Source organism: Oncorhynchus clarkii, chromosome 6 (assembly GCF_045791955.1).
Source record: "Oncorhynchus clarkii lewisi isolate Uvic-CL-2024 chromosome 6, UVic_Ocla_1.0, whole genome shotgun sequence".
Taxonomy (NCBI): domain Eukaryota; kingdom Metazoa; phylum Chordata; class Actinopteri; order Salmoniformes; family Salmonidae; genus Oncorhynchus; species Oncorhynchus clarkii.
The window spans coordinates 17,074,870-17,087,013 of NC_092152.1; the positions used below are offsets into that span (position 1 = coordinate 17,074,870).

Here is a 12,144-nt window from a genome sequence, read left to right on the forward strand (position 1 = left end):
ATATTTCCTTTAGCTGCAAGATTATTTTCCTGCTGTAGAAAACTTGCTATAATTAAGATCCTACATCTGTAGGCCCCACTCACAAATAGAATAGTATGTCCACTCACTGCAGTATTGCTGTAGCTGTCAGTATGTAGTGTTTGTAAGAGAATGCACAAGGAAAATGCATGAAAACATTGCTCTGGTATCACATGAGGGAGCAGTCTCTCCTATCAAGTAGAAGCAAATTTAAATGGGATTTGAAAAACAGCAGGAGGGGAACGCTTTTTCCTTGAAAAATAAACTATAAAGCAAGGCATTCAACATGGCAGTGACAGGGGTTCCTGAGCTGTAGTCTTTGCACCTCGTATCGCTTAATTTTTCATTTCACTTATGTCATGATCACGGAAAGCCTATTGTAGTTCTTATTTATTTTCATATTCTATGACAATGGATGTCAATGGCATGTTAAGTATATTTAAAAATGTCAGAATTGTCTGTGTGTAAGGATTGTGAGGTTATGTGTCTAGTGGTTAGAGGGCTTTTCTATGAGTACACGGGTAAGAATCTGATTCGTTGAGACAAGGTTGGATCCTAAAGAATGTTTTCACATTTCAATCAACATTTATTCACAAGTTGAAAGGGAAATCATGTACAGTATTTCAGACAATCTATCAAAATGACATTATACAGCACATTTTGTCACTCTGTGCAGTGGTTTTACTATTTCTCACTTTTTGAAGGCCATAACTGAGATATGTTATTTGTCATTTATAAATCACATATTGATGTCAATGTAATGTATGCACGAAAGTTTGAGTAAGTTACACACACTTTTCTCATACTGATATTCAGCCTAAAAATCTATCTAGGTTAAGTTACTGTTCCTTCACTGGTGTGTTCTATTCTGGATGCTCATATAAACCCTTTATAAGGTGTGTATAGATATCAGTAGTTAGCCAACCATACTACAAAAGGTTGAATAGAATAGAATAGAATTACTTTATTTTTCCAGAATGAACTTCAGTTGTGGCAAGTAGGATGTGGCAAGTAAGATAAAGAAACATATAAACAGCAACTTTCACACATGACCCAATACAAATGCTGCCACACCGATTTATTATAATTTAAGAACCGTGCTATGCAAAATAAAAAATGTCAGACAATTCCATTTTTATTTTAAAAGCCGTACTTATAAATGTATAAATTATTTGTGAAGTATCTATGTAGTTCTTATGAAGCCTTTATGAATGCTCTATAAAGCCAGTATAAGTTGTTTATTTAAAGTGGGACCTAATCTAATGCTATTCTGGGTCTCTCTCCTTTCTCCCCAGAGGATGGGCTGTAGCTACTTCCTGTGCACCATCATGCTCTTCGTGGCCGTCCTCCTGGCCGTGACGGCAACGGGTACCATCCTCTTCATGAACCACTACCAAGCCCCGCCCCCCGGCACTAACAACGGCCCCCCACTCATCTCCACCAACCAGGATGAAGGCAACGCCCTGGTGACAGTCGAGCGGGGCGACGGCTCACGCATCAACATTTTCATCGACCCCAACTGCCCCGACTACAACAACAACTTCCTGCGGCTGGAGGGTGTGCAGACTTCGCTGCTCCACTCGCTGACAGACCACGACACGAGCCTAAAGTCAGTGAAGGGCCAGGACCGAGCCTTGCTGGTGAAGTTGGCTGAGGAGGTGGCCAAGCTCTCGGCCCATGCCAGCCAGCTCAGGTTGGAGTACGAATCTCTAAGGCGAGGCCAGGGGAACCTGGGACAAGAGCTCAACACTCTGCAAACGGAGCAAGGCCGACTTATCCAGGTTAAAGCACATCCCTCAAAGCCCCATAGGCCCCAAAGCCCCATTCCTCATCTGACCCCTGGAAAGTGGGAGTTTAATGGTTACTTTGCTTAGTGGTGTCTTTCCACCAAAGTGACTTCCACGGCTGTCCCATTTTAGATTTTTCTAGCAGAGTATGTTCTGTACTCAAGTAATCCAGGTTAAGTATTGTGCTCAAGGGCATAACTGCACTATTCTCCACCTGACATTTAGGCCACAGACCTTCTGGTCAACCTTCTGCTAGTTACCATTCACTGCTTGCCTCTACTGCTGCATATGCTCATGAAACTCATACACTCTTGGAAAAAAGGTTTCCAAAAGGCTTCTTCCTCTGTCCTCATAGGAGAATGCTTTTGGGTTCCATGTAGATCCCTCTGTAGAAAGCGTCCTACATGGAACCCAAAAGGGCTCTTCCTGGAACCAAAAGGGTTCTTCCTGCAACCAAAAAAGGGTTTTCAAAGGGTTCTCCTATTGGGACAGTCAAAGAACCATTTTAGGTTCTAGATAGATACAGTGCATTCGGAAAGTATTCAGACCGCTTCACTTTTGCCACATTTTGTTTGGTTACAACCTTACTTTAAAATGTATTGAATGAAAAATGTCCTCATCAATCTACCAACAAAACTCCATAATGACAAAGCAAAAACTGTTTTTAGAAACTTTTGTAAATATATTACCAATAAAAAAACATAAATACCTCATTTACATAAGCATCCAGACTAGACATTGAGCTCAGGTGCATCTTGTTTCCATTGATTATCCTTGAGATGTTTCCAGAACTTGATTGGAGTCCATCTGTGGTAAATTCAATTGGATGAATATTATTTGGAAAGGCATACACCTGTCTATATAAGGTCCCACAGTTGACAGTCAGAGCAAAAACCAAACCATGAGGTCAGAGGAATTGTCCGTAAAGCTCCGAGACAGGATTGTGTCGAGGCACAAATCTAGGGAAAAGTACCCAAAAATTTCTGCAGCATTGAAGGTCCCCAAGAACACAGTGGCCTCCATCATTGCCTCTACTGTGGAAGAAGTTTGGAACCACCAAGACTCTTCTTAGAGCTGGCCGCCCAGCTAAACTGAGCAATCGGGATCTACATGGATCTACATGTTTGAGAGTGTGAGTTGGAAGCAGACGTTACATCTGTAACATAACAAAATGTGGAAAAGTCAAGGGTTCTGAATACTTTCCGAATGCACTGTATTTCCTCTTTACAGGTTTTTGGTTTGAATAATAGCTTAAAAGTTTAACAACCATGGAAAACAGCCCCAGACCGTTATTCTTCCTCCACCAAACTTTACAGTTGGAACTATGCATTTGGGCAGGTAGTGTTCTACTGGCATCCGCAAAAAAGCCAGATTTGTCCATCGACTGCCAGATGGTGAAACATGATTCAAACCACTTTGAGGCTGAGCCGTTGTTGCTCCCAGACATTTCCACTTCAGAATAAAAGCACTTACAGTTGATCGAGACAGCTCTAGCAGGGCAGAGATTTGACAAACTGACTTGTTGGAAAGGTGGCTTCCTATGATGGTGCCACGTTGAAAGTCACTGAGCTCTTCAGTAAGGTCCTTCTACTGCCATTGGTTGTCGATGGAGATTGCATGGCTGTGTGCTCGATTTCATACACCTGTCAGCAACGGGTGTGGCTGAAATAGCCGACAGTACTAGTCAAAAGTTTGGACACCTACTCATTCAAGGGTTTTCTTTATTTGTACTGTTTTCTACATTGTAAAATAATAGTGAAGACATCAAAACTATGAAATAACACATATGGAATCATGTAGAAACAAAAAAAGTGTTAAACATATATTTTATATTTGTGATTCTTCAAAGAAGCTACACTTTGCCTTGATGAAAGCTTTGCACACTCTTGGTATTCTCTCAACTAGCTTCATGAGGTATTCACCTGGAATGCATTTCAATTAGCAGGTGTGCCTTGTTAAAAGTGAATTTGTGGAATTTCTTTCCTTCTGAATGCGTTTGAGCCGGTCAGTTGTGTTGTGACAAGTTAGGGGTGGTATACAGAAGATAGCCCTATTTGGTAAAATACCAAGTCCATATTGTAGCAAGAACAGCTCAAATAAGCAAAGAGAAATGACAGTCCACCATTACTTTAAGACATAAAGGTCAGTCAATAGGGAAACATACAAGAACTTTGAAAGCTTCTTCAAGTGCAGTCATGAAACTGGCTCTCATGAGGATTGCCACAGGAAAGGAAGACCCAGAGTTACCTCTGCTGCAGAGGATAAGTTCATTAATGTTACCAGACTCATAAATTGCAGCCCAAATAAATGCTTCACAGAGTTCAAGTAACAGACACATCTCAGCATCAACTGTTCCGAGGAGACTGCTTGAATCAGGCCTTCATGGTTGAATTTCTGCAAAGAAACAGCTACTAAAGGACACAAATAAGAAGAGACTTGCTAGGGCCAATAAACACAAGCAGTGGACATTAGATGGGTGGAAATATGTCCATTGGTCTGATGAGTCCAAATTTGAGATTTTTGGTTTCAACCGGCGTGCCCAAAGTAAACTGCCTGTTACTCTGGCCCAGAAGCTATGATATGCATATAATTGGTAGATTTGGATAGAGAACACTCTAACGTTTTTAAAACTGTTAAAATGATGTCTGTGAGTATAACAGAACTGATATGGCAGGCAAAACCCCGAGGACAAACCAAAAATTTCAACCTACCACTATTTTCAATGGCTGTCACTTTTATTATAAGGTGAAGTCCTCCCAGATTGCAGTTCATAGGGCTTCCACTAGATGTCAACAGTCTTTAGAAAGAGTCTCAGGCTGGTTTTGGAAAAATTCACCAGAAATTGTAGTTTTTCTAGGTGGCTCCCATTTTGGCTGTAGTGTTTCCAAGCGTGTGAATGAGAGCGCGTTCTTTGGTATTTTTCTCCGGTAAAGACAATAACGATTCTCTGTCTTAAATTTTATCGTTTATTTATGTGTTAGGTTACCTAAGGTTTGATTATAAACGTTGTTTGACTTGTTTGGAAAAGTTTATTAGTAACGTTTGGGATTCATTTTGTATGCATTTTGATGGAGGGAACACTGGGTGGATTATTGACTGAAGCGCGCCAGCTAAACTGAGTTTTTATGGATATAAAGAAGGACATTATCGAACAAAAGGACCATTTATGATGTAACTGGGACCTTTTGGAGTGCCAACAGAAGAAGATCGTCAAAGGTAAGGCATTTATTATATCGCTATTTCTGACTTTTGTGACGAACCTGCCTGGTTGAAATATGTTTTTCATGGTTTTGTATGCGAGGCGCTGTCCTCAAATAATCGCATGGTGTGCTTTCGCCGTAAAGCCTTTTTGAAATCTGACACAGCTGCTGGATTAACAAGAAGTTAAGCTTTATTTTGATGTATTACACTTGTGATTTTATGAAAGTTAAATATTTATAATTCTGTCGTTTGAATAACGCGCTCTGCAATATAACCGGATGTTGGCCAGGTGGGACACTACCGTCCCACCTGCCCCCAGCATGGCTACCACAGCATTCTGCAGCGATACGCCATCCTATCTGGTTTGCGCTTAGTGGAACTATCATTTGTTTTTCCACAGGACAATGACCGAACACACCTCCAGGCTGTGTAAAGGCTTTTTGACCAAGAAGGAGAGTGATGTAGTGCTGCATCAGATGACCTGGCCTCCACAATCACCCGATCTCAACCCAATTGAGATGGTTTGGGATGAGTTGGACCTCAGAGTGAAGGAAAAGCAGCCAACAAGTGCTCAGCATATGTGGGAACTCCTTCAAGGCTTTTAGAAAAGCATTCTCGATGAAGCTGGTTCAGAGAATGCCAAGAGTGTGCAAAGCTGTCATCAAGGGATGACTACTTAGAATAATCTCAAATTTAAAATATATTTTGATTTGTTTAACACTTTTTTGGTTCATAGTTTTGATGCCTTCACTATTATTCTACAATGTAGAAAATAGTATAAAAAAACTTCAATGAGTAGGTGTGTCCAAGCTTTTGACTGGTACTGTATGCTGTTACTAATAGAGGACAACTTGTCTGTTCTGCTATTTTGATATGAACAGTTAGTTTATTCCCATCAGCACTAATTTCAAACTCACGCATTTGATCAATCCCCATCGTGATAAGAATGAGATTTTTTTTAATGAAATCTGCAATATCCCACTGGCAGCCTGACAGCGGGAGGAGTTCATTCTCAAGTACCTGTGTTAACATTTGTCGAAAGCACACACGCACATATAAACACACATATAAACACACACACACCATTATCACTGTGAGTTTCTCACTAATACAAAATACACCATTGTAATCCGATTAGGCCTGGATCAGGAAGACAATAACACTGTCTGTACACATTTACCGTAACATAGTGTATATCGTTTTTTGGGGGGCAGTCTGACTGCTGTTGCTCGGCCATTGTAAGACTTGCTTATCAACTCTGTGGACAGAGGTGTGACCAGTGTCATTTTAAACTCTGCATCAACGTGGGTGTGTTTATTAGGGCATTCAATGGAAAACATTTAAAAACTCTTTGCAACACAGTCCATTTTCCTCTAATGAACACGACCTACTGTATGAGTTAATGCGCAGTGGACTTTTCTTAGCACCGTTCAGATTAGTCAATTTTTATTAAGTTTTCTCACAAGAAAGAAAATTACGCTTGAGTCCCATTAGGGAGGTGATAACCTAGAGAATAATCTATAGTCACATCCCAGGGGCTGCTCTGCCTCCAGCAGGCTTTAGATCTACCAGGGGACGGATACATACACTCACCGTATAGAATGTGAATATTTATTTGCTGAGGAAGGCTCAAGGTTAGGTACTTTTATCTTGTCATAAACGTGTTTCATAGTGGTTCTTTTCAGGGGGTAAAGAATAAACACACCATAAATTGTATTCATAGCACAGGGGCATTTTCACTTGCGATTACCAAATGATCCTTTCATTGGTTGAGTGAGTCTCACACACACAACATATTTAGTTTTTGTCACTATTGATTCGAGAGTGATTTTGAAGAATCTTAACTGAGGACCCAACATGTATACAGAACAGGATACCAATGATCCCTCAAACACCTATCAAAAAGGGGATTATTCATGGTGAATGAGTCAGGTGAAGCTGCTGCAGTATTGGCATTTATCATGCATTTTCAATGCTGTTGTTCCCCTCTCTAATCAATAGAGGAGCTTTCATCTCCCACTGAATGGTAATGGTGATATGCTAAGTATGTGTCCTCTGAGTGCCTTTGAAACCCGGATGGCAATGTAACCCTGGGAGCCTGACTCTGCACAGGAGCCCTGTCACTAATGAGGCCTGAAGACACCCTATAGCCCCCTCATTATCTCAATACACACACACCATCTGCGTGGAAAATACAAAATGCTTTATACTATAGACTACATATTGTAGGATACTGTTCATATGATACTGTAGCAGCAGAAGGAGAAATGCAAAATACAAAGCAACAAATCATCAAGATCCATGCAACAGTAACTAGAGCCTAAATTGCACCAGAGTATGTCGGGATGCAGACAATACCGTCTTCCATAGCCCAGTTGTCAAACCTTTTAAAGGCCTATTGTGGTCAAAATTATGTTGTTCCTGTGTTTAATATCATATTGTACGACAGCTGATGAAACTAACACTGTAAAAGTGTGAAAACATTTGATCAGAGTTATTTCCTGATAGTTGCTGGTTGAAAATACAATCTACACAGGACCTTCTAATCAGCAGGTTTTCATGGGCGGGAGTTTGGGCTTTTCCATGGTTAATAGACCAATAACAAAGCGAGTTCCAAACAGCTGGTTTCAAATGTTCCCTCCCCACTCAGATCACACGCAGTCCTAGCAAAATTCTTGCTTGAGAAATATTTGTTGGCTAAAAAGCCCCCCCTCCCAAAAAAAGGCATTTTGAATGAAAATCTATTACAGTAGCAATCGGCGACAGATTTTCATGTGAATATTCTAGAACTCGCATAAAGAAAATATGCCATTTTCACAGCAGTGATGTGTTTCCACCAAACGGACATGTTGTGGATAAAAGTCTGTGCGTGATGATGTATTACACACAAAATATACTCTTTCGCTTACGTTTTCATTTACAGAATACTAATCTAAAGTTCAATGTGTTTCCATTGCATTTTCAGCTCTGCCGATAGTTTTGTCACAAAAACTGTGTTAAATAGCAAATGTGCCTACTCTGGTTTTGTCACGTGCACTCTAGCCAACAGCTCACAGATACAGTGCAGCTAGGGGAGTCTGCATGATGAGATTATTATGGATAAGAGCGAGAATATTTTTATTTGTCAAACGGCAGTCAAGCTTTAATCATCATGTCACCAGAATAAGATCCTCAAAATGTATTGGAAAGGAGCAGCTAGCTCATCACCGGGCACTCTCGCCACCCTGTGAGAGTTCATCTGAAGCCTAACAAACTGCATAGTTTCCAGAGTCATAGTGGGAGAACCACACACCATATTATCGTGTGACTCCAAGTTTACTTCGATATGATGGTTATTATGTCAATTTTTGCGCATAAAGACGTTTCCACCAGCAGTTCTCTTGGATTAAACTACAAAATGGAAAAAGAGATCTACTTTTCTAACCTGCTGTCTTTTCTACCCTTTACCAGGGGGAATCAAAACAGCTAAGTAGGCCATAATTAAGCAATAATACATTAGAGACCATGTGTTGTGACATTTGTATCATGGCTGTGACGTGGTCATAACCCTGAGATTAAACCAATCTATTATGACCTGTCTATGGAAATATGAGACTCTTACATGTTGGTTGTTTTGTTCTAGCCTCACAAGACTCGTCTGAAGGTAGCCAAGTACCAGTAAAAAAAAATGAAGGGAAGAATTTCGTTTATGGAAGTACTGTAGTTTAGTGCCTAAAAAAAGGGGTTACATTTAAGAATACATATATCATTTCCTGATCTTTCTTCCTGATCTTCAGATATAGGACAAACACTTCAAAACAAACTACCTTTTGATTTATTTTATGACTGTTTTATCTGTTTCTCCATGTATGAATCTGTTATTCAATGTGTTTCTATGGGCTATTAGCGCTAAGGACAAATGATATGTTTCATCAAATAAATGTTATACACAGTGCCTTGCGAAAGTATTCGGCCCCATTGAACTTTGCGACCTTTTGCCACATTTCAGGCTTCAAACATAAAAATATAAAACTGTATTTTTTTGTGAAGAATCAACAACAAGTGGGACACAATCATGAAGTGGAACGACATTTATTGGATATTTCAAACTTTTTTAACAAATCAAAAACTGAAAAATTGGGCGTGCAAAATTATTCAGCCCCTTTACTTTCAGTGCAGCAAACTCTCTCCAGAAGTTCAGTGAGGATCTCTGAATGATCCAATGTTGACCTAAATGATGAATGATGATAAATACAACCCACCTGTGTGTAATCAAGTCTCCATATAAATGCACCTGCACTGTGATAGTCTCAGAGGTCCGTTAAAAGCGCAGAGAGCATCATGAAGAACAAGGAACACACCAGGCAGGTCTGAGATATTGTTGTGAAGAAGTTTAAAGCCGGATTTGGATACAAAAAGATTTCCCAAGCTTTAAACATCCCAAGGAGCACTGTGCAAGCGATAATATTGAAATGGAAGGAGTATCAGACCACTGCAAATCTACCAAGACCTGGCCGTCCCTCTAAACTTTCAGCTCATACAAGGAGAAGACTGATCAGAGATGCAGCCAAGAGGCCCATGATCACTCTGGATGAACTGCAGAGATCTACAGCTGAGGTGGGAGACTCTGTCCATAGGACAACAATCAGTCGTATATTGAACAAATCTGGCCTTTATGGAAGAGTGGCAAGAAGAAAGCCATTTCTTAAAGATATCCATAAAAAGTGTCGTTTAAAGTTTGCCACACGCCACCTGGGAGACACACCAAACATGTGGAAGAAGGTGCTCTGGTCAGATGAAACCAAAATTGAACTTTTTGGCAACAATGCAAAACGTTATGTTTGGCGTAAAAGCAACACAGCTGAACACACCATCCCCACTGTCAAACATGGTGGTGGCAGCATCATGGTTTGGGCCTGCTTTTCTTTAGCAGGGACAGGGAAGATGGTTAAAATTGATGGGAAGATGGATGGAGCCAAATACAGGACCATTCTGGAAGAAAACCTGATGGAGTCTGCAAAAGACCTGAGACTGGGACGGAGATTTGTCTTCCAACAAGACAATGATCCAAAACATAAAGCAAAATCTACAATGGAATGGTTCAAAAATAAACATATCCAGGTGTTAGAATGGCCAAGTCAAAGTCCAGACCTGAATCCAATCGAGAATCTGTGGAAAGAACTGAAAACTGCTGTTCACAAATGCTCTCCATCCAACCTCACTGAGCTCGAGCTGTTTTGCAAGGAGGAATGGGAAAAAATTTCAGTCTCTCGATGTGCAAAACTGATAGAGACATACCCCAAGCGACTTACAGCTGTAATCGCAGCAAAAGGTGGCGCTACAAAGTATTAACTTAAGGGGGCTGAATAATTTTGCACGCCCAATTTTTCAGTTTTTGATTTGTTAAAAAAGTTTGAAATATCCACTAAATGTCGTTCCACTTCATGATTGTGTCCCACTTGTTGTTGATTCTTCACAAAAAAATACAGTTTTATATCTTTATGTTTGAAGCCTGAAATGTGGAAAAGGTTGCAAAGTTCAAGGGGGCCGAATACTTTCGCAAGGCACTGTATATATATATACTGTATATTTTATAACTAAAGGGGTCCTAAAATTCCAAATCAAATATCTAAATGATCCTTGGTATGAACATCTCAAAACAATTCCATATTGTTCTAAGTCGAACTTTGTAGGTTGCTATGGCAAGCAAAAATGGTATCATAAGGAGTGTGAGGTATAAGGGCTGTGAAACTATCTTTGCGGTCCTTTCTAGGGTAGTGGTTTTTCGATAAATGTCACATATATTATTTGCAGGGCATCATTTGTAAACAGTTGTGGTAGAAGTGGATGGTTCCAGAGTCTGGTCTAGTGGTACAGTAGTGCTGCTGATTTTAGACCATATCCCCTAGGAATTCTAAACCTGTTTGAGCCCTTCCTATCTAACTACCCCCTCTGCATCTGTCTCCTTATCTCCTTTCTACCACGCTGTCCTAAATAATGGAATACCAAAGGGAATTGGAATTTCGATCTGCTTAAAAAAAGGAATAGAGGTGGTGCTGTAGTAGTTCACTACCTGCTGGGAGTTCACAGTCCTGCAAGAGCTCTGCTGCATATCGTCACTTTATTATCAAAGTAAGCTCATTAGAACGACCACTACAGGCGATAGATACCCAGTCCGTCGCTACAGTGCTACATTCCATCAGGGCTGGGGTGATTATAGCCTCGGTTACAGAAACAACTGTCTCTGCCCTTTGCCGTCTCTACCCTCGCATAGTCATAGGAATCAAGAAGGAGGCATGACTCACCTCGATTCATATGTCACCCGAGCCGTTAAATTAATACTGGCTGGCACTTCTCCCCCTCCCTTGTCCCTGCCCTCTTTTCAAGTGGCATCCGCTCACTGACAGCCAGCCCAACTCTGCTGCACAGTCACATTTACATTCACACACCGAGTGTCGGAGACCCAAAGCCTAAGCTGTAGAAACACTCTCAGACGAAATTGACATTTAAAGAGTAGAGCCGAGGCCTTCTTCCTCATACAAGGTAGCAGGTAAATGCGAGGAGTGTCGTTGTGCTTTCCAGGCAGCGCTTCCTGGGAAGCCATTTGACAGTGTTGAGAATAGTAGCCAGAGGGAGATAAGAAAAACGGTTTTGGAGGAAAGGAGAGAGAGGTGGGGGAATTTATTTATTGATTTCAATGGAGAGACCTCTGGATGTGTTTTCAGTTATTAAGGTGGTAATAACTGAATCTCAAAGCACAGTGTAATATTTATAGTTATTTTTGATGTAGAGCACATATGATTTAAAATTATGATTGTAGGCCTACATCACGTTTTCCAAGCCGAGAGTTCGAGCAAATCCTATCCTAGAGCAAAATATGTCATTGCACATTTTTCAAGACGACCTATTGCTGGAAGTACACATACTGTGAAACCACTGCTCATAGTTTTATATTCACAAAGTACAGTATATCAAAGTACAGTATCAAACTGCTGTAGGAGTTGCTACTGTGTGAGAAGAGAGAGGGCTTCAGCAGATCAGAGAAGAGAGGAGTGGAGTGTACACCTCCTGTGGTTAGCATGTATTTTTCATACTAGCATTGTCGTTTGAGGCCCACTCGTGATTGACAGGCAAGTGTCGTTGCTACAGAAGCATGTTA

General features: G+C 40.7%; 1 protein-coding gene across 4 annotated transcripts in view; it reads left to right on the plus strand.

Moving 5' to 3' along the window:
* LOC139410671 (fibrinogen C domain containing 1a) overlaps positions 1-12,144 on the plus strand; it is a 101,870-nt gene that overhangs the window by 25,245 nt on the left and 64,481 nt on the right. For all 4 annotated transcript variants that reach the window (XM_071156061.1, XM_071156064.1, XM_071156062.1 and 1 more), the window contains one exon: positions 1,314-1,799. In XM_071156061.1, the coding sequence (XP_071012162.1) occupies positions 1,314-1,799 (486 nt within the window). The remainder of the gene's footprint in view (positions 1-1,313; positions 1,800-12,144) is intronic.